Below are 23,598 nucleotides of genomic sequence, written 5' to 3' on the forward strand. Positions count from 1 at the left end.
ATACTAACCTAACAGCCGGTTAATGCTGACCAATTTAGATGTGTGCGTTTAGTAAGTGGTATAATATTCAAAATACTAAGGTGCTAATGCCAAGCATTGCTGCGGGGAGTAAGCTGACTGTTAGTGCCAACGATTTGTGAATCAACAACAGTTATAGTAACAATAGAGATTACCTTACTTTATGTTTATTCTGACTCTGTCGCACGCTTTGTTGTCTATACGCTAGTATATTGTAAGTCTATGTATATATTTTACGTAACTCTCGACTATCGAGTCCCTGTGTAAGCATCATATTAGTGTGTGCTCGAGTCTATTTTATCACAGACGAAATATATACTGTTCAATGTTGTGAGTTTTGACATATGTTGGATTGGCATACTGAATCTATGGATGTGGAAGGGCGTCAAGGGCAATAGAACTTAGAAGTTAGAACATAGAATTCTGTTTGAGACAGCTCACAGCTGTCTTTTCATTTTCAGCTGATTTTTGTGTACAGATTCTATTTATCATTTCCAGATTGTAAAACAATATTTTAGTAATACGCAAACCGTGTATTTGTTGTGACTTCTATTAATTTTGTGTGCCATTGGCTTGGAATGTGTGAATCGTGACAAGCATCTAGAGTCCATTAACCGAGAACAAAGAGAGATGGTGCATTGAGTGCAGCGCGGGTGGCGGGCAAAGATCGTGACGTCACGCGGTGACGAGGCCGATGCGGCGAGGATCGTGACGGGAGGAGCGCGGCGAGCACGCGCAGCCGAGAGGGCCAGCCTGGCCTCCAGTGACTCCGGAGAGGAGGGCCCCCAGCCGCCGCGCAAGCGGTCGCGCAGGCTGTCGCCGGAGCTGACCATGCACCAGCCGTGCGCCAACGGTGCGCATATCAACGGCGATGCCTCCAGGAATGGAGATGTTGCGCCTGGACTGTGTATGGCCACCACTGACCAGGAGATTGTCCGTCTAATTGGTCAGCACCTGCTGTCAGTCGGACTTGAGTAAGTTCCTTTACCACCAGTCAAAATTAGGTACATCAAAAAACAAAGAATAGTTAATGCAAACTTATTTTCACTAGGTATTCTGATATAAATTTATTGTTTGTTAATTCTAAAAGATGTTGTGTACTTAAGTGATAACTTTTTAACTGATGTTTTTTGAAATTTGATCACAAAATGCTTGAGCTTAATAAGATATTTCATCCGTTTTGAAACTTATCTTCAAATTATTCTATACTATTAAAAGTCCATCCATCTACCTTTCTTCTGAAACTGGATCTTATCAATGTTTATTTTAACTGTAGTAGACATACTGCAGTGTAAAACTAAATAATTCACACCCTTACACTAGAGGATAAGGAAAAGAATAAAGACAGCATCACTAGCAATCACATTACAAGTGTATTTAGAACACACCTACAGCAATAAATAGGTGTTTCAATAGATGTCTTTCATTTTCAGTTTTCACACACAAACCTCGAGTTTTAGTTATTTTTGTCATGCATTAACACAAATAATGTAAAGTTAAATAGAGACTTGATTATCCTCAGTTAAATGGATTTGCAATTATAAATATAATATGTTGTGCAATTGTGTGAAAACCAGTTTACTATTTGCAAAGTTTTTATTTAATTTTAACTTGTCACAACAGATTGTGTTGTTGTGATTTGTTGGATAGACATAATTTGTTGATGATTACATAATTTAAATTAAATTGACTAATTGATTATAATAATATGATTAGTGGCATTTGCGATTTTATTTCATTGTCAACAATCATTAAAAGAAACAGGAAAATGTAAGCAAAGGCTACATATGAAGGAAAAATTGTAACAAAAATTATTTGCTTGAAGCTCATTGTAAACTCCATCATGTATTATAGGGGACTAAACGAAAACTAGCCAAGTAATATTTATTAATAAGATTGATTCCATTGCATTCTCTTGTTTTTGGGTTTCCATACCTTGTATTTGAGATGCCATACTTTGTGTGTTTTGTTTAAATTTTTTTTTCCAGAACAATATTATTTGGGTGGGTTTGAATAATAAGGAATTTGCTGTCTGGAAGTGCTATATCCTCACAGTTATAGTTTGTTTCCATAAAGCAAAATACTACTGGTATTGGCATCACAACAGGCGCAGCGCAGCACTCCTCATGGAGGAGTCGGGGCTGCACTTGGAGCATCCGGCGGCAGCTACGTTCCGGCAGCACGTGCTGGCGGGCGACTGGGTGAAGGCGGACCACGACCTGCGCGCTCTTCATGACTTGCTCCGGGACTCGCCTCATGTCGACCCTCACAACCTCGCCGTGAGAACACACATGGCTCATAGCCATTTACTTTCTAAAAAATCTAAAGCACACAATCATTTTTTACAACTAAATAAACACTCACAGGGCCTCGGCTTTGATCAACAGCAACTGTGTTCAGTTCACCCAACCAAGGAGACATAGTGTGACTAGCTTGAAACTCATTTGAATAGAACAACCAACAATTGAGGCACATGGCTAATGGGTCACTCTCAAGTATAAGATAAAATCCCAGCGCAAGCAGACTAAAGTGTTGCTCATTGTTGGCAATTACCAACAGATCACAAACAAGAGCAATAAAGACAGAAGAGATAAAAAACTAATTAAACATCCAATGTGGTGAGTCGTCAATAAAAACACACGACCCAGACGTTACATTATAATTTAGTTGAATCATCTGTCCATATTCCTTGAATTGTCTGACGACCTGTTTAGCCGAGTGTTTAAGTGTTTTTTTTCTCCTCTGATATTTTCTGCCATCTTGGCGATCTGTGCCTAGCACAATAAGCCTATTTATTGTCTCTTTGGTGGTTAATTTTTGTTATGTCCTTCATTTTTATAGTCAGTTCCTTCGTTAGATCTTGGTCAGTACGATCGTTAGAACTGATCTACACATTTGCTGACTATCTGGTGGTGAATCTTATCAGCAAGGTTAGGAATGCTGTGTCTTTTCAGTCTGTTGTATATGACACTACCAGTGCCCTCCAGTTGGGAAGCCAAATTATTTATATGGCATGATAGTCACAGCTGGTACTTTATGCTGTAGTTGGTGATTTCCTCTTTCAGAGTGTTTAGTTTTAGATCATCATGCATCAGCGTGTTGCTAATGTACTGGGGAATTTTACACATGTTTCGTATTGTTGTGCTTTGAAATCGTTGCAGTATTTCTACATTGCTGTTCTTTGCTGTGCCCCATAGTTGAATCCCATAGGTCCATATTGGTTTAAGTATCGCTTTGTAAATGGACATTTTCTTACTGTTTGACAACTTAGACTTGCGTCCGATCATCCAGTACATATCACTCACTCTAGAATCTAGTTGTTTCGTTTGGCCCATAAGTGTTTTCGCCAGGTCAGTCTGCGGTCTAGATTTATTCCTAAGTACTTAGCATCATCCGCTTGAGGAATGTTTTTTTATAATATTTATTTAAAATACAATATAGTTATAGCTTACAATATAATAACACACACTTAAACTTTAGGAAGCTTATCTGTGTGTGAAGCCGCTTAAAATTAAATTACATAATATTTATAATGAATAGAACAATTATTTTCAATTAATACAGTTATTACAAGATCTTATTTTAAACAAAGTATAGAAATCAATAAAATGCAAAATAAAAACTAATTATCAACTAAATGTTAGTAATTACAAATTAGTTGTCTACTTAGCTTAACGTAGATAAAATTATATTAATGAAGGATTTTGTAATAAGTACTTTTTTAAAAGTACTTTTTTTTATACAGATAAACTGGAGGACATGTTTGCTTAGCAAGTGTGTAGGTTACGTGGACAGACTTGTTTTGATTTGCTTCTATTCTCCATTTATCAAGCAATTCTTCCACTTCCGACAGTTGTAATTAGAGGTCAGCCGAGGCCTGTACTGGGTCATCATGTACTGCTAATAGGGCTGTGTCATCAGCATAGGTTGCAGTTATTTTTGTGGCATATGTGGGAAGGTCGGCAGTATACACAAGGTAAAGGATTGGACCCAATAGACTTCCTTGAGGTACCATTGAATTAGGTATATTTTAGATGTTTCGTTATTACATTTGATTTCGAAGCATGTGTCGTAGGTACGATCGAAGGATGGAGAAGAAGGAATGAGGCAGTCTTTCTATTATTTTATACAATAATCCATCATGCCAGACTTTGTCGAACGCCTGGCCGATATGAAGAAGTATATAGTATTAATGTTTTATTGTTTAAGTAAGTATATTGTTAATTTATTTATTTATTTATTCAGGAACAAAACAGTCTTTTACAATAGTGAGTTACAAATATACATAAACAAGAAGACAAAACAGTTCCATAAATTAAATACTAAATATGTTTACAATGGACAATAAAGCAAAACAAAAAACAAGATAGATATTTTAAACCAAAAGTAAAAACTACAAAATTACAATATACAAAACGAAAATTTAAACAGTTATTAGAGTATAGTTAAGAACAGGACAAAACAACAATGATTTTATTGTTTAGTATAATATCACCTACTATTTTCTTATATTTTTGTATATTTAATGAAAATATATCAATTTCAGTAAGATGTACATTGTAAAAACTACAAGAGCGCCTCACAAATGTATTTCCTGCATAATTGCTTGTATAAGGTGATACATTAAATGTAATCTTAGAACGAGAGGAGATTCGCGGTGTTATAAATTTAATTAGATTTAACATTTATTGTTTTAAATAATATATTGTTGTCTTGCAACCCATAACACAGGCTATATATTCCTAATTCGGAGAAAGATAATTTGTGTAAAAAGTGTGTCAATATTATTAGGTATATTGGCGTGTGCAGGAAATGAAATTCGTGGTGCTGGAGCAAAAGTATCTCGAGCACCTGGAGGTGGGACGCGTGTTGGACGCGCTGCACGTACTCCGCAACGAGCTGACGCCTCTGCAGCACGACACGCCGCGTGTACATCGTCTCTCTGCCCTCATGATGTGTGGTGATGCTGAAGAGTTACGTGGACGTGCGCAGTGGTCGGGCGGCCCAGGGTCTCGGGCAGCCGTATTAGCTCGCGTGCAAGCCGTGCTGCCACCTGCCCTCATGATGGCTCCAGCTCGCTTGCGTGCGTTGCTAGCGCAGGCCGCAGCTTACCAGGCGCAGCGCTGTCGGTTCCACTCAGCTCCACGCCCCGAGCCAGACCCCGACCGCCTGCCTTTCTCGCTGCTCGCAGACCACCAGTGCTCAGCCGACCAGTTCCCCATACATCCCTTACAGGTATCCATTGGTATACTAACTAGATAGATTCCTCTGGTGTTGCAAGAGATTGTGGGCGGCGGTGATCACTTAACAACAGGTGACAAGTACGCTTGTTGTACCATAAAAAAAAGAAGAAATGACTCTTATCTTAATAATACGACGACCCATATAGCCGAATGGTTACTGACCCTGACTACTAAGCTAGAGGTCCCGGGTTCGAATCACGGTAGGTACAATCATTTATATGATGAATATGAACGTTTGTTGCCGAGTCATGGATGTTTATATGTATTTATGTTGTCTTGTACCCATAGTACAGGCTATGCCTAGTTTGGGGCAAGATAATTTGTGTAAATGTGTGTCAATATTACATTATATTAAAATAATAAAAAATATGCTATTATTAATCTGTAGAAAACCCTTTCTGAATGGACTAAAGAAGTACTTATTAAGCCTACTAATAATCTGTTTAATCTTAAAGCAACTAATCGATAATATTTTGTTATATCTCCTTTAAATCTTGCCTAAAATCCTTTTAGCTATCCAGGGGGCTGATAATGGAAAATTAATTATTGAATTTATATCAGCAGAGAAAAACACGTATTTTTACCATTTGCTTATTGATTTGCCATTGCCATTGCAATTTATTTATTTATTTATTAAATTCCGCCAACAAGGTATACACTAATATAAACACAGTATAATAGAAAAACATTCATATGGTAAGTGATGCCTCAATTATAGGCGAAAATGACATGTTATTCAATTAAATAAAGCCTCAAAATAAAATATGAACTATAATATATTATATATCTACGAATACAATCTTAATATAATTGTCGAAAAATTACGATTGAGGTCATCCCTCCCTTGAAACAATCGTTTTAATATATTTTTTAAATTTGTGTAAGTTGTGATCAAATATGTCGACTTTATCGCGATGACTATTATATTCCCTGGTAATTCTATTCAAGCGAGAGAAATAGCCTAAATTAGATCCTGCATAATTACAGAGAAATGGATTATATTTCTTACACGCTCTCAGTTGAGTTTTTGGAACAGCGTGGTTAAGTTTCGATATAAGATGAGGAGAATCAATTATGTAGTAATTTAAAGGGGAACATACTGTCGAGCAAAGTTCTACGGGACTTAAGTGAGTGAAAATACTGCAGTCTACCTGTAAATTAGTCATGCCATCATGAAAATGGGAATTATGATTGTGGTTAATTTCTATAGCAGCTGTTACCACAAGACTCTACAACTGTCGTTTAATTAAATGTATTTTATATAATATTAAAGGTTCTCAATGAGCACTGCGATGAGGTGTGGTACTGCAAGTGGTCCCCGGATGGCACAAAGCTGGCATCTGGCTCCAAGGACAACACCGTCATGATATGGGACTTCGACCCTGTTGCGAAGAGACTGGCATTTCGGTAATGTTGTTTTTTAAGTACATCTACAAGTTTTTGATATTGATACGCCGTTACTCAAACCATTTTAGAACATAACACGTGGAATGGCCTTTACTGTTGCTGTGGCAGTATACATACCTATTTATTAACTAGATTTAGTTTCGTGAGTTCTAGATGTTTCCCATTAACGCATTTTAATGATAACTATATGATAATCGCTACTGGTCATTGAAGGAGATCATGAAAAGTAAGGAGATTCCAGCACTAGAAAAAGGCAAGATTTTAAACACCTGCATAACACCATGTATGTCCTATGGATGCCAAACCTGGGCCCTTACAAGCAAATATATGAGAAAACTGGAAGTATGCCAAAACCATGCAGAGGAGCCTATTGGACATAAAATTAAAGGACAGATAAAGACTAACGGACATAAGAGAAAAAACAAAGGTGATCCCCATAACAAAAACTGTGAAAAAACTTAAGTGGAAATGGCCTGACCATTTCCACTTAAGATCAGAGGCCCAAACAAGTGGTCACAGAAACTCACCCATTGGTACCCGAGAGATGCTAAAAGAAAGAGAGGCAGACAGATAATAAGGTGGGAAGATGATATAAAGAAGGTTGCTGGACCAGTTTGGAGTAGAGAAGCGCGGGAGAGAGAGCACTGGAAGGTCCTAGAGAAGGCCTATGTCAGTGGACAAGCTAGATATACAGGGTGTCCCGTAATCAGTGGACCAACGGGATACCCGTGATAGGGGTGGTCATCATCTATCGAAAACACCAAATTTTACTGTTCTAGGGCCAGTAGTTCAAAAGATATGATTTTTTAAGCATTATTTTGAAAATTCTACCCTTATCAACACAAAAGTTGAAAAAAAATATTTTTTATTTTTATTTTGCCCTGTTTCTTAACTTAAGGTGGCTGAGGAAACATGTGTCTTCACAATTAAATCCATTTTTGTGAATAAATATTGCCAAATTAAAAATTAAAAACCAAAACATGCGCAAATATCAAATAACTAAATTTGCAACGTGATGTTTGAAGCAAGCTAGTGCAAAAAAAATGTATGACAGCCTTGCGGACCATTATTTAAAAAACATCTGCAGTTCATACTGATTCCAAAAAGGTATAATTAATCATTATTGTGAAACAATAAAAGACAATAATTATTTTAAATCAACATTAGATAGCAATTTCTTGGCGGAATTTACAATAAAACAAAAGTAAATAGTTAGAATTTTTTTATTTATTTCTTATAATAAATGTTCGAAATGTCTTCCTCTTACTCTAAGGCATAGCCGGCATCTTCTTATAAAATTTCTTTTTAAACTTTTTAACGCCCTTTCATTATTTTTGACTTTTTCACTCACCACATTCAGTTTTTGTCTTAGCTGTCTTTCGTTATCGTTAACGGTTTCATATACGGATTCTTTAAAATATCCCCATAAAAAATAATCCAATGGATTAAGATCAGGTGATCGAGCTGGCCATGGGATTGTACCTCCTCGTCCAATCCACCTACTTGGGTAAGACTCGTTTAAATATTCCCTCACTTGTCTGCAATAATGAGCGGGTGCGCCATCATGCTGTAACCACATCCTCTCACATACCTCCTGTGGTACATTTGCTAATAAATTACTTAAGTCATTTCTTAAAAATTGCAAGTACCGAGCACCATTAAGCCTCGGTGGGAGCTCAAATGGACCAATAAGTTTACCATCTAAGATTCCAGCCCACAAATTGACTCCAAACTGGTGCTGGAATCTATCTTCTCGTACAATACGTGGATTCACAACAGCCCATTCATGTAAATTATGAATGTTAAACACTCCAACTCTTTTAAAACACGATTCATCGCTCCATAATATTGAATTGAAAAATAGTGGATCTTGTCGGCATCGGCGAAGCATCTCTGCACAAAAATCTATCCTCCGTTGATAATCAGCAGGTAATAGTGCCTGCACTCGTTGAATATGATAAGGGTATAAACTGTTTCTTTTTAAAATGCGATGTACTGTTGTTTTTGCTATACCAGTACGTCTTGAAATACGACGAACACTCGTAGAAGGTTCTTCTGTCACTTCGGCCAGTATTTGAAGTTCATCGACTCTTCTAGGTCTTCCCACGTTGTTTGCAGCTCCGGGAATTCTGCCTTCTAAATACGCGTTATTTACACGGAGAAAAATTCGATGATCCGGATAGCGGTCGCGATTAGGATAGCGCTCACGATACGTACGGGCTGCTTGCCGAGCGTTTGCATTACACAGACCGTAAATAAAATACATCTCAGCATATTCACGAGGAGTATAGGTATTAGGCATTTTATAAAATCCGGGCAAACAGTATCCAAATCACAAAGACAAACAAGGTCCAATTCAAGCGTCAGTCACCAAAAAAAAGAGTCGTAATGGTAGCGAAGTAAAAAACACGTGTGCAGCTACGAGCTATGAGCAAGTCTCTGATGAAACTAAGAATAATTTGAAAAATTAGGGTGTGGGGATCATAGGCGTCGGCCAATAGGACCCCGTAAACGAAAAAGGTACCTGAGCGAGAAAGAGATAGCATATTGTGTTATCTCTCTCTCGATAACAAAATAATTCTCAGAATAGATAGCGCTTAAATGTTTCTCGCAATTGGAGTCTAAAATTGGTTATTAAGTTATTTTTTTTGTAAAATGTAATATTGTTATACCTTTTTGGAATCAGTATGAACTGCAGATGTTTTTTAAATAATGGTCCGCAAGGCTGTCATACATTTTTTTTGCACTAGCTTGCTTCAAACATCACGTTGCAAATTTAGTTATTTGATATTTGCGCATGTTTTGGTTTTTAATTTTTAATTTGGCAATATTTATTCACAAAAATGGATTTAATTGTGAAGACACATGTTTCCTCAGCCACCTTAAGTTAAGAAACAGGGCAAAATAAAAATAAAAAATATTTTTTTTCAACTTTTGTGTTGATAAGGGTAGAATTTTCAAAATAATGCTTAAAAAATCATATCTTTTGAACTACTGGCCCTAGAACAGTAAAATTTGGTGTTTTCGAGAGATGATGACCACCCCTATCACGGGTATCCCGTTGGTCCACTGATTACGGGACACCCTGTATTGTTAAAAAATAGAGGAAATAAAAAAATCATATAAGTATGATAATCACACAGAATCTGTGTAGCAGAATCTATATTAATCTGCACTTTACATCAATTTTCATTAATCATCCGAAATTTGTCGAAATCTTACCCTTTAAGAAGACAGCTGTGCAATGTTGTCAGTTTTCTAATTTAGTTTGTTAAGCATGTTTTTTTTCCAATGAAAGTCAGATGAGTTGACTGGGAGTAGTTTTAGGATCTCTGTATTATTTATGAGTGTCGTAGGCTGTATATTAACGAACGTAAAAGTTTATTACGAACGCTGCCTTAACAATGAGAGTTACACATATTATGATAGTTTCGAAGATATACAGGTGGCAGCATTGGAAAACCAACTATGTAATATGGTTACACTGGTAAATACGGATGTCACGGGTAACAGGCAACAGCGGGTACTTCTTGTGGCACATCATTTTCGTAGGCAATCTGATGAGGGCTATTCAAATAAATGAGACTTCATTATCATGCTCTAGTTTAACACTATATGTTTCCCACATGTATGTGTACTGGTTCATGTGTTGGTGACATATACTGGATAAATTCGATGCTAACGGGCGCTGCTTGTGGTGGCAGGATGATCCTGTTGCCGGGGACTCGGTTTCAGATTCTTAAAAGTTATTGTGTGTATATATATGTATGGATATATACATATTTATTTATTTATGGTGTATGTGGATGATGCAGCTACTGTACTCGATAACTTTTGTATTAATTTACATTTACTTTTTTGACTTACTGTCTGTTGCATCATTTTACATATTATATTGTAATTTGAAATGATTTGTAAATCGATGTACTAAAATGTAAATCTTGATATAAAAGAGTGGCAATGAGTTTGTTGCTACTTCTTCTCATTAGCTCAACCCTTTACGAAGTAGCGGTAGATTCAGTAAGAAAAATATTTTATTTTCTTTGACATTCATAAGTGTCATTTCCGTGACCTACGTGAATAAACTGATTTTGATTTGATTTGATTTAATTAGGCCTTTGCTGGATCAACTGATCTTGGGCATGCAATGATTTCTGTAGATTAAACTCTCACATAGTGAATGACTGATTTTTGTAACATGTTGCATATTATTTCTTTCTAGGAAGTCACTGGACGGCCACTCATACGGCGTTTCGTATCTGTCGTGGAGCCCCGACGGTCGCTACCTCATCGCCGCGGGACCCGAGGACTGCCCCGACCTCTGGATATGGAACATGGAGGTATACACGCACACATTTCAATTCGACATGATGATGGCTTTATCCTCCTTTGTTCGCAATTCAATTAATTTCATAAGGTCTTGTTTAATTATTGACTACACGTCATATTAATAATTTCTCAATACTTTAAAAAGAAGAAAATATTTTTTTGAATATGTAAGGTTCCTTTTTTGAAACTATTATTTATAATAATTACTACAGGTACGAACCGCAGCATCAAAAGTTACTTATATTTAATTTTTTTTATGGAATAGGAGCACAAACGAGCGTACGGGTCACCTCGTGTTAAGTGATCACCGCCGCCCACATTCTCTTGTAACACCAGAGGAATCACAAGAGGGTTGCCGGCCTTTAAGGAAGGTTACCCGCTTTTTTTCGTCCGCGAAACACCGCACAAGGAAGCTCATTCCACAGCTCAGTAGTACGAGGAAGAAAGCTCCTTGAAAACCGCACTGTGGAGGACCGCCACACATCCAGATGGTGGGGAAGATATCCTAACTTATATTTAAATGTTGTATTTCTTCTGAATCATATTATGTGTATCGATATTTATTAGGTTGGGGAAACATTTTCTTCAAAAAGCTTACGTAATCATTTACCTACATTTAATTACAGTAGGTCACTGACCTTTACTATATACTTACTGGCGCTGTTGGCCATGTAGCGAGAGTCTGCGGTACTAAAACTAGTGTTGACAACCTCAGCTAAACAAACATCGATAGGAAAACTTTGTACTTTATTACATTGATTCCTGAAGTATAAATAGCACAGAAAACGACCGAAATAAATTCAAAATGCAATAATACTTCAGAGTACTATGCGCTTCTCTCGCAGCCATTTGTATTATACGTCAAAATTAGTTCTCTGGACGCTCGCGAGTGACGCTTCAAATAGGCACAAAAAATTTGCTGTCAAACGTATGGAACATCCTGTCCAGTGGTATTTAAACGGGTCAGTGCAGTAGGTACCTACATGACATGAGCCTCTTGCATGTTTTCCCCCTCTTATACAAAGCCCGTAGTTAATATAATAGTTTTGTTTGTGTATCCCAGACGGAGATGCTGCACATCAAGATGTCGCAGTCGCAGGAGGACTCGCTGACGGCGGCGGCGTGGCAGGCGGGCTCGGAGCGCTTCGTGTGCGGCGGCGCCCGCGGCCAGTTCTACCAGTGCTCGCTAGATGGCGCGCTACTCAACAACTGGGACGGCGTGCGGGTCAACGCCCTGGCGGCCCGAGCCGACGGAACTGTACTCGCTGCAGACACGCACCACCGCGTGCGAGCCTACAACTTCGCAGACCTCACCGACCGTAACCTGTGCGTATGCTGCATTCATTCAAATAAAAGAAATGCGATAGAAATTTGCACAGCCCTATGTGATTGAAGGCCTTTGTTACATCCAAAGTAACTGCCAATCCTACTCCCTTGCTTTCAATGCCCCCCCGCGCGTCTTACCTAAACAACCATATTTTTTTTGTAGGGGAGGAATAGTAGATTGTTAACCGAGGGTCGAAAGAATCAATTCCCGAGGTATTTAGACTATAGTCCAAGTAGGAATTCTTTCTTTTCATTCCGAATATGAGGAAAATAAAACTATTTGTTTATCTAAACTATTCATAGATAATATGTAATAATATTAGTAGTACCTATTTAAAATTAATTGTCAAATTAGGACAATTTATGTCGACTTTTGAATTTTAAATATGGAACTCACCGGGGAATTTTAGCGGCTTATTCCGCTCAAAGAAGTTTGTGCTAAGTTCACACTGGCTGTTTAGAAAGTCACATTGTATGAGTTTTTCCGTCTCTGTGGAGGGAAGCAACATTTTCTACCCAATAATCAGATCAAAACAACAATACTTTCAGAGTATGAGAAATGAAAAATATATTTACGTATTGAAGACCCTGAAGCGGGGTCCATATGTTGGATTGGGTGACTGCTGCCTCCTACCGACTAAAAGCCTCTGCTGCTAGCTCTAAAGGCTTTTACAGTGACAGGACGTGGGCCGTGGAGGCCTTAAGAGTCGCGGGGCGTCTCTTAAGGAGACTCGAACCTCGGACCAGCTGTGTGCTTGTGGGAAGGAAATTAATATTGTACAACTTATTGATGGTATTTTTTCTAGAAGAGGACCTTAAAGTATACTGGGAAAGTTTTTTTGCGCCCTTTTCTCTCACAGCGCCATTTGTTTCCGGAGCATTGGTAGTGATTCAACTGCCATCAAAATAGATTCTTAAGTTAATAATTTTAAGAAAATAAACAAGTAGCCATTGTGTCGATTTCTTACAAGTATGTGGTGTGCGTTTTCCAGCATTCAAGAGGAACATGCCGTGATGGCCATGACGCTCAACTCCTCGGACACCATGCTGCTGCTCAACGTGGCCAATCAGGGCGTGCATCTCTGGGATATCCGTATGTACACACTCAATGTTTCAGCTATTGTTTTCGCTATTACTTCAGACTAACGGCTGCATTGCCCGCTGAAAACACACTTATAGCTTACTAGCTGACCCGACAGATGTTGTTCTAATCAATTTGTTATGTTTTTAAAGTGAACCCTCACTTCTAGGATTAATACATAAATAAAATTTGAAAGCCAACAAAATTTTATGAACGATGCGGGACTCGTTCATAATAATTAATATACTGTTTTTTTTATGAAGTCGTTAATAATATTTCGTAACATCAAGAATTCTATCCTAAAATATGGTCGCTGTTGTTGAAAAGTAATTGTTTCACAGCAGAACTATCAAATCGTGCGTCAAAAAATTCTCTCATAGAAAATATGTCCATACAAAACAAATATTAGAAATAAAAACAAATTATCCTATCTCTCAAGTTGGACTAAACTGCACTTCATGAAGTAATTCCAATAAAATCCGTTTATTAGTTTAGGAGTCCATCGCGGACAAACAACGTGGCATGTAATTTATATATATTTAAGATTACACGAACGTCATACCAACATTTGTGAAAGTTGTACGCGCTTTTTATTAGGGACAAATGTCATATAAATCAGAAGTGAGAGTTTGTCAAGTGAGAATTTAACATGTGGCTTAAAACCCCATCAAGATTTTGCTGTTTTATAACAATCTTACAATTCATAGAGGGCACTATGAGGGCCTAAAAATGTGGTAACTCTGATCCAAATTGCAACATTGACTCTCCAGAGATGTCAGGGAGCATTTAAAAGCGCCAGGTTGCCAGAAAGCTTAGGCATTAGTTGCCAGAAAGTTTTTTTAATATATGCTGCATCGGATATAGTGTGTGTTGCCAGAAATGACTTACGTTACACAGACGTGGTCGCTTACCATGGGCCTGTTCGGAAAGCTCATGGTCGCTCAAAGAGAGAACTTTGGAGAACCAAATTCACCGCCATAGCCCTAATGATTGCTAAACTGAAGTGGGCACGTCACATAGCTAGGCGAACAGATGGCCCCCACAATATGGACTGGAATAGGTTGGTTCGGGGTATCGCAGGACCTATCTTCGTGGAGATCTTTTGGGGAGGCCTTTGTCCAGCAGTTGGCGTCTTCCGGATGATATGATGACTCATACATATGTAATAAGTGCCCGTCGAGCCGCACGCATATTGTGTAATGAAAACCGTGAATTTAAATCTTTGCAGGGGGCCGCGCTTTGGTGCGCCGGTTCCGCGGTCTGTCGCAGGGACACTTCACGATACACGCCTGCTTCGGTGGCGCTCATGACGACTTCATCGCGTCGGGCAGCGAAGACAACAAGGTAAGACCAGCCCTAACATGACAAAATATATACCTGCTTGACAATGTTTAATTTTATTATATACTAGCTGACCCAGCAAACGTTGTATTGCCGATATTAAAATCGCGATACAAAAGTAACTGTTGATCGTAGATGGGTGAAAATTTAAAGTTGTATGTATTTTTTAATGCTGACTCATAATCAAACAAATTTAAAAAAAAATAAAAAAAAATTTGGCGTGGACCACCCTTAACATTTAGGAGGATGAAAAATAGTTGTTGCCCGATTCTCAGACCTACCCAATATGCACTCAAAATTTCATGAGAATCGGTCAAGCCGTTTCGAAGGAGTTTAACTACAAACACCGCGACATGAGAATTTTATATATTAGATAGTTACGAAATGTCAAAGTAAAAGTCGATATTTTTAAAAATTGATTGCCACTCGTTCATCGATACTTGTATCGAATCAAAGTATCGATACCGCATTCAATACTATATTAAAGCATCGATACTTGTGGGTAGTCAAAACTTGAATCAATTAACATTATTTAAGTCATAGCTGAGGATTTATCAGACATCCATAAGAGAGATGGAGAAAAAAAGTTATTAAATTTATAATTAATGCTTTATTATGTACTGAGGTCGCTGGCTGGCTGGCCGACACCAATACGATAGTACTCAGGAGGTCTGTTACCAAAAGTCGAATGAGAAGTTTTGGTCCGAAACGAAAGAATTGAATTAAATCTTATTACCAACATACTTCGGAGCCAAATAGTGCGGACGGATTTCGTTTCGTTATCATAAAAAGTGAAGTTATAGTTACAATCACAGTAATGTCAAACAATGAAAAAGTAAATGTCAAGTGAATTTGGGAATAAGGTCAACGAAAGACAAAATATCTAATCGCTATCTTCCGATCCGAAACACTTTCGTAATAGGTACGTACTTCGTACGAAACTTCGTATTTCGATATTGGTAATGGGCAGGGCCGGATTTAAACTTAATGCCGCCCCTGGGCAGCGGAATAAAATCTGCCCCAACACTGTAATTTTACTTAAACTTATAGTTTATATATTTTATTTTTCAAAACTAAAATAACTAATTTATTGCAGAAACTTTATCAAAAAAAAAATTCTAATTAAATTTCTTTAGGTCCAGAAAATAAAAAAATCTATTATTATTTTAAAACTCCAAGGAAATAAATTGATTAAATCATTTTTATTCATTTAATGGATAAATTGAATTTCTTGAATTATCAATTATACCAAAAATTATTAATTAACAGAATGAATTAATTATATTGAGCAATCTTGATAAGACTAGAAAAATTTTTTTCACTTCCAAAATTTTAGTGTAAATCCACCGCTGGTAATGGGGCTCCAGTATCGAGAGTTGCCAATATTCGATAATGAGTACTCGTATCGTACGAAAATATCGATACCTACCATCGTATGAGTACTCCTAGTTTAAATACTCGGTTCCCATGTTGAGTCTTGTTTGTAGGTCACGCGCATAGTACTCTAATACTTGCTAAAAAATGTTAGATTTTTTGACTGCTCCCACACTGATGGAAAATATTAACAAACATTTTATAACATGTCATCGTACGACGCGGAGCACGCAAGAACGGGCCCCGCGCTCTCCGCATACCCTGCTGTCGCCCGGATTTATATGTTTAGAAGCAAATGATAACAAGTGTTTTAATTATTACAATTTGTGATATTTTTATATAAAAATAACGGACGAGACGTGCCGGACGTTCAGCTAATGGTAATTAATACGCCCTGCCCATTACAATTCAGTGCCGCTCAGGATTCTTGAAAGATTCAAAAATCTGTGCAGCACTACAACTGCGCTCGACACCCTGAGTCATAAGATGTTAAGTCTCATTTCCCCAGTAATTTCACTAGCTACGGCACCCTTCAGAGCGAAACACAATAATGCTTACACATTACTGCTTCACGACAGAAATAGGCACCGTTGTGGTACACATAATCTAGCCGGCATCTTGTGCAAAGGAGCCTCCCACTAACAATTTTGTTTAAAAATGGTGGTCAAATGATTGTTAATATTATATATAATTTTTTTTATTTATTTATTTGGAAACAAATACAGATACACACTTAAACATAAAGTAAAAATAGAAATATGAACACAACAGTAACACTAAGTACAATTAATTTTTAAATTTACACTTAGTAGCAAACAACCAGTTAATAAATAAATCTAACATATGCAGTTGTAGACATTGTTAGAGTTTAGAAGAAATTTTGTGATTTCTAACTGACTCTGTTTGTGCCAGGATTTGTTTTATTCTGAGTTTGTAAATTTTGAGCAACACGAAAACATACCTACATAACCACGGACGAGTAAAAAAAGAAGGACTCCGCGCCGTGAAATTAGCAAGTGAAGCACCGTTATGCTAGCGTGTGTGCGGTTACGGGGGATACTAGTTTCAAAATTTTTACTCCCTTAAATAATCATAAATGGCCACAAATACTTAAATAGTATTGTTTTTACACTTTTTCACAACGCACGACGGCATTTTAAAAATATTTTATTGAGACGCAAACTGATCTGTCACAGACGATGACAATTCTCATAATGGCCGCCTATCGGCACGTAGTCGTGTAAGTGTGTGCGTGGGGCTATGTATTTACACGTTAATCGGCTTGTTTTGGTGCTACACTATTATGTAAGGTGACACGGAGTCCTTATTTTTTTTACTAGTCCGTGCAACATAACATATAATAATGAATTCAGCAGAATACTTGATATTATATTGATGGGGCGCCGGCAGGTGTACATCTGGCAGCGTGAGACTGAGGAGCCGGTGGCTGTGCTGACAGGACACACGCGCTGTGTCAACGCCGTGGCCTGGAACCCGCGCTACCACGACGTGCTGGTCTCCGCTTCTGACGACTACTCGCTGCGACTGTGGGGCCCACGGGACCCCACCAACTAGCGGGCCACGGGACCAGCAGTGATGACGTCACCTGACCTAATCATCTGGACTTTATATACAGATAGATATCAACCGGTCCAATTCAAGCCAGAAGGTTTCACTTTTATGTCATGTTCATGTCATTTTTAAATACCTTTATATATTTTTTTTAAATTGCATAGCAACAGTTTTGAGATTCGCCATCTTGTTTTTTTTTTTGTGGAAATAGTAATATACAGTCAGTTAAAGTTTGGTCATAATGATGAGATGAAGATTATGAAATACAGTCCACAGTAAAAAGTTAATGCTGATATTGAAATGTCAGTAATGATGTTGCCAGCTCAGCGTTACTGAATGTGGATATTAAATAAATAATGAATTATGGTTTTTAAACAAAAATATATTTAATCAAATGAATTATATATATTATGTCTTTATAACTTTCTTAATTGCTATTTGAAATATATAAACTTGGCTCATATCGGAATATTTCCATCAAATTAATGTGATTGGTATCAATAAAAATATTACGAGATTTTTGGTCTGACATGTAAGATCGTAATATCAAACAATTGCAAAAAGTAACAAATAAATGTCATAATAAACAGGCAAAATTAATGCAATGGAGCCGAGGTAACGTCCGGGAACTGGCAATTGAATCACAGCGAACACTGTGTTTGTGACAGGGATATTGCAATAATAACAGCTATAACGGTTGCTAGAGATCACATGTGACATAGAATTAATTGTTTTAGTTCGAGTTGATGGCTTAGTTGACAACATTCGAAATAAATAAAACACAATAATCACCAGTGATCCGGTTGTGTCCGGTGACGAGTTGTTGGTGTGATGAGTGTGGAATGGTAAGGGAGTGCTCAATCTGGCATTACATATTTCTGCTGAGGTTTTTATCAATTTTACAAATCACAATAACGTGTGTACAGTTTTTGCATAATAACTATATAATAATAGTTTAGTGCCGGCAACCATGACAGGGTCTTTTATTCAATGTTAACGGTGGTAAAACTTATAATTGGCGCGAGCAAAATTATAATGAATAAATAATTAGTATATTCAGGTGGGAATTAATTACAGAATATAAAAGGGGTTTAAATTTTCTTAGAATACTTATTATTAATACATTTAAAACAAAAATGAGGGAAATAGACCGAGAGACAAATGTAACAACAATGTTTCAAATACAGGATCAATCTTCAGGGTTCATAAAATCAAACCTTTACTATAACATATTTTGTCATGTAAAATAAACCCTATTGTTAGAGGCCGAACAATATTTGGTTTGGTCTAAGGTAGAGCTGACTGGATTCGCTCTGATAGGTATAGTGGTGTTGTGCATAGATTTATATTTAGCGTTAAGTTATTGATAAATTTTAGCTTATTTGAGAGTGTGACCATATTAACTAACATTATAGTGTATTTGTCGTTGAAAGACTGTTTTATTTAGTAGTGTGTATAAATACTTGTGTAGTGGCGAAACAGCCAGACAGACCGTTGCATTTTTTTTATATAGATTCAAAATTAAAATTAGCTACAGGCATACAAATATTATAATAGATGTTACCAGTATCAGAAAATGGTCTGAAGTGTGGTTAGTGTTGCTATCGCGTGGAACGTAGTTCATATGAAAGTTCTGGAATATTCCATAAATACTTTGAATTATGATTATCGCGATCACTCTTTTAATGTCAGATATTTTGTGTTCTATATTCTGTCACTGGCTCGCATTCTAGATTCGCTTACATGTGGAATCTAAGTTTTCTAGTACTAACGAGCTTATTAAACTATTTCATCATATTACGATACTTGCAAGTTGTTAGTTTGTCTGTCTGCCTGTCGCCTATAGTTCGCCGTGATATCATCAATGTGAGGAGCGCTCCCTTACCTCCCTCGAGGTGCTTAGACTATATAATAATTAATATAAGACTCTTTCGTAATAAGGAACTAATATATAGAGACAGATAATTCGAGTAGTGTATATTTTTATACCGAATCTCCGGGACTAGGCTGGCACTCGGCCACTGCACCATCACTACCGGGGCGGGCGGGGTCATTATGTTACTATTGTGTACTCAATGGGCTCCGGTTATATTTTAATTTAATTGTTTTTCGACTGAAATGTGAGATCAATCATTATATGTTTAATTACAAGTATTGGCTAAAGCCAGACATACCGACTGTAAGTTATTGTTACGCGATGTTTCATGGGATAGAGATATATCTGAGACAGCATTACTCACAGCCAGGTGATAGACGCTTGGTTGTCATGGTGACTGATAAACAAACATAGGGCAGTGTGAAGTTTGTATTTGTTAGACGTAACAGGCTCAGAATACAGAACAAACTAGAAACAATCAACGCTGAGGCGTGACTATATTGAGGCGGTGTAAACAAGATCGTTAAATTATTGTCGATTAGCAATGGCCGATCCGCGTACAGTTTGCAGCAGATGCCAATTTTTAAATATTACGCCGTAAAATGCTACCAAGCATGCGAAGAAATCGAATGGGATTACATATAAAATTACAATACTAGCTGCTGCCACTATTCATTAGTTCGCCCGCCGCCCGACCGCACCATAGTATCGCGCACTCGGTTGGTTATCGTCGTAACTATTAAAAATATTTGTCCAAATAATGTAGTGTAAAAGAAAAAGTTTATCCACTTTTAGTGTCAGACGCTATGAAAGTATTTATTTTGATATAAGGATCAATTTGTTACTACCAAATGTGCGTTAAAAATAAATTGTCAATTTTTGTAAGTCTAATTTAAGATAAATATTTTCATTGTACATTATACATATATAACTTTAACAGTTGTCGCGGCATGCGCCAGAATAGCTAGCAGATGGCCGAATTTTTTCCTACTTACTTGACACTTATCGTTATAATTTTTATAATTCATACAATATCTTTATGAATTGTAGCCTATGTGTTATTCTGATGTGTAAGCTACATTATTGAAACTATCCATTAAAATCCATTCAGTCGTTTTTGCGTGAAAGAGTAACAAACGTGCTTCTATTATTAGTAGGATTTTTAAAAGAGCCTTAAAAGCGGTATCTAATGTATGGAGCCTTTGTAGTGCTGAACGCGGGCAGGGAGTTATGTTGGATACAGTCTACTGCGTAGAAATTTGATTGATCACTCCTAGTTCGTTCTGTATTCTGAGCTAACACGGTGCGATCGTTGGCTTATATTATCCGCGACCGCAAAATCTCACGCCAACACATAGACACACCAAAACTACATTTATTAATTATTCAATTCGATAAAACATTCATAGTCTAACTTATTTAAAATGATAAGGCAATAGGTCCAGAACTATATACCGACGAGCCTTTATCAGAGGCACAAGTAGCCAACTCTCTGGGGCCCGAGCTGAGTCCAACTTCAGACTCTAAGGCTGAGATATAGAACGTACATAGACTTCTCTCAGACTTTACTTAGGTAAAACTGAGCTGAGTGTAGGCAAGGTAAAGATTAAGAAAGGTAGGTAAAGATTATGCTAAATCTTTGTTTTCGTTTCTAAGACAGTCCATAACCTTACTATACTAAAGCAATAGAGAAACACTCTCATTACGGCCGGCTAGACTAAATTTAAAATGTTCATGTGTGTTAGTTTTACAGATGTATTGTCTAAAACGCAGAACTGTGTTCTATATCCCTAGACAATCCCTATGAATGATAAACGGCGTTATATTCACATATACAATATATTGTTTTATAAAGCATATTTTTTAAATTAATATAATCTTTAGATAATAGTAATAACTGCGTAAAAATAATAACCACCACGAAAGTAGAATCGTATAATCTTATATCAGTATTTACCTATGAAATGAACACACAGAACAATAACGATGAAAACACTAAAATTTAAAAGCGGTTCAATTTGACAGGAGACTATTGGACACTAAAATGTTTCAAAATCGTTTCATGGTCTTATATCACTCTCACAGGGTTCGCCTATTTGGACAGTATATTAAGTTTATGGACAGCCCTATTAAAGAGTACTAAAGAGCCCTAGTACGCGTATTATCACACTTGGAGTGATAAAACATCACACAAAGTCTGAGAAAAGTCTTAAGTACCCTCAATAGATCTGAGCCTAATACCTTCAGCCAAACATTGTGTTCATTCTGTTGTAGGGAATTCATTGAAGAATATATTTTACTTAATGGGACTGAAACAATTTAATTAGGGCTTACAGAAATTCGGAACTCTTCTCCAATTAGTTGGCGCATAAAACCGAATAATATACATTTATGTTAATGTAAACAAAACGTTATATCGTATTTGTAAAGCCTGCTATTGGTTATTTATAGTTTTATATGAGAAGCTACTGTAATACATATCTTTGCGAGTTCTCATTTAAATATTTTTTCATCAACAATTGCATTACAATTTACAGATGTGAAACTTTTTTTACAATTTTTATTCTGTTTTGAAATAATTGTAACTGCTAGTGGAGCCACAATAGTTATTGATTAACGGCCGTTCCCAATATATTATCTACAGATAGAGATAAATAACTAACTTCTACTGTCAGTAATTAGCTGTCAATAATTTGAAGCTGTCCCAATATACCTGATAAGTCATTCCTATCGCCTTATATTGTAATTTCCATACAAACTTCTATCGCTGGTAAGCTATACGTCGTCCCATTGACAGACAGCGTATCGTATTATCCGTACGATAAGGTGGGTTACCGTCGATTAGTTTATTGGGACAGAGAATCAACGATAGTTACGATTTTTATCTCAAGTAAGAGATAGACTGAATATTGGGAACGGCCGTAAGTACATCTGAGTACTATTTCATCTCTACAGTTTGTTATTGTTAAGTGATATCCTTCACTCCTGAGATTAAATATACAATTTATGTAATTTGTACAAAGGTATACGTTCGATGCGTTATTCAGACTGTTGGCTGAGTTGGTAAGAGCGCTCGGACGGAACCGAGAGGTGCGGATTTGAGTCTCGCATCGTTCATAAAATTTGTAAGTATATTTCATCTCTGTTGTCTCGCTGTATATGCATTAAGTGGCTTCCTTATTTGTTAACTAACATTATATTATGTTTATTTTACTATTGACATAGAATACGTATGGTAATTAATATATTAAGGGGATCACGCCCGCGGGCGCGCGTCAGTAGGCTTGTGGAAGTACAGAGAGAGAGATGGATGCAAGATGCGACGCCTGTCACCGGGGCCTTACATGCGAGTAGCGTAGATCACTTTGAGCAGCATGCCTCTTATGTTAGCGGTGGAGACTGGCGTTCAAATGTTATAAAAAATAAATAATTATAGATATTATATTAATAAATTTTTTATCGCAACCGTGTGTTTATTTAAGATCCAATTTCCAGGAGGTGTGAGTGCGTACCTACTCTGTGATAAAATGTCTTTTGTCGATAACTGCACATAAAATAGTGAGAACACGTATCAGACATAGACCAAGTATAGTAACTAGACTAATTGATAGCTTCCGTCTCACTCACACGAGAAAAAGAAAAACTTATACGAGTCTTATGTAAAGAAATGAGATAGAGGGATTAGATTTTTTGTTTCGCCATGCGTGCCGGTTTTTTCTAGGTCAGCACACCCGGTGTGCTAAACATACTTGACAGCGCTGCACAGAAAACGTGTGAAATATCCACTATTTATTCAACATCAGTGACAATTTTAAGTAGAATCGAAGGAAATATGGTGCGATGTTGTGTTTTACGATGTAAAAGTGAAAGGTAAAAGTGATAGTGAAAGAACACTGTTATATTATGTAGGTACCTATTGTATTGTCTCATGTTGGCCACGCTAAACCGATGTCTAGATACTGTACTTGGTCTATGGTATCAGAAGTACGTCTAGAAGGAATATGGAATACGAACCTTAGTGATGTAATGGC

General features: G+C 37.1%; 1 protein-coding gene across 1 annotated transcript; it reads left to right on the plus strand.

Moving 5' to 3' along the window:
• The first annotated feature begins 277 nt into the window (after positions 1-277).
• Positions 278-23,032, plus strand: LOC126968691 (WD repeat-containing protein 26). The gene is made up of 9 exons (XM_050813748.1): positions 278-992; positions 2,126-2,297; positions 4,828-5,253; positions 6,535-6,668; positions 10,891-11,008; positions 12,061-12,323; positions 13,316-13,416; positions 14,633-14,748; positions 17,530-23,032. Exons 1-9 carry the CDS (start codon positions 850-852, stop codon positions 17,692-17,694), a joined length of 1,638 nt encoding a protein of 545 aa, XP_050669705.1. The 5' UTR covers positions 278-849; the 3' UTR covers positions 17,695-23,032.
• The last annotated feature ends 566 nt before the right edge of the window (positions 23,033-23,598 follow it).

Source organism: Leptidea sinapis, chromosome 16 (assembly GCF_905404315.1).
Source record: "Leptidea sinapis chromosome 16, ilLepSina1.1, whole genome shotgun sequence".
In the NCBI taxonomy this organism is placed as follows: domain Eukaryota; kingdom Metazoa; phylum Arthropoda; class Insecta; order Lepidoptera; family Pieridae; genus Leptidea; species Leptidea sinapis.

Bases quoted from the DNA above. Each gene is read 5' to 3' on its own strand.
- LOC126968691 (XM_050813748.1), top strand. From the start codon at position 850: ATGCACCAGCCGTGCGCCAACGGTGCGCATATCAACGGCGATGCCTCC. The intron at 2,298-4,827 runs GTGAGAACACAC...TGGCGTGTGCAG, and splicing joins TCGACCCTCACAACCTCGCC to GAAATGAAATTCGTGGTGCT. The intron at 11,009-12,060 runs GTATACACGCAC...TGTGTATCCCAG, and splicing joins TCTGGATATGGAACATGGAG to ACGGAGATGCTGCACATCAA.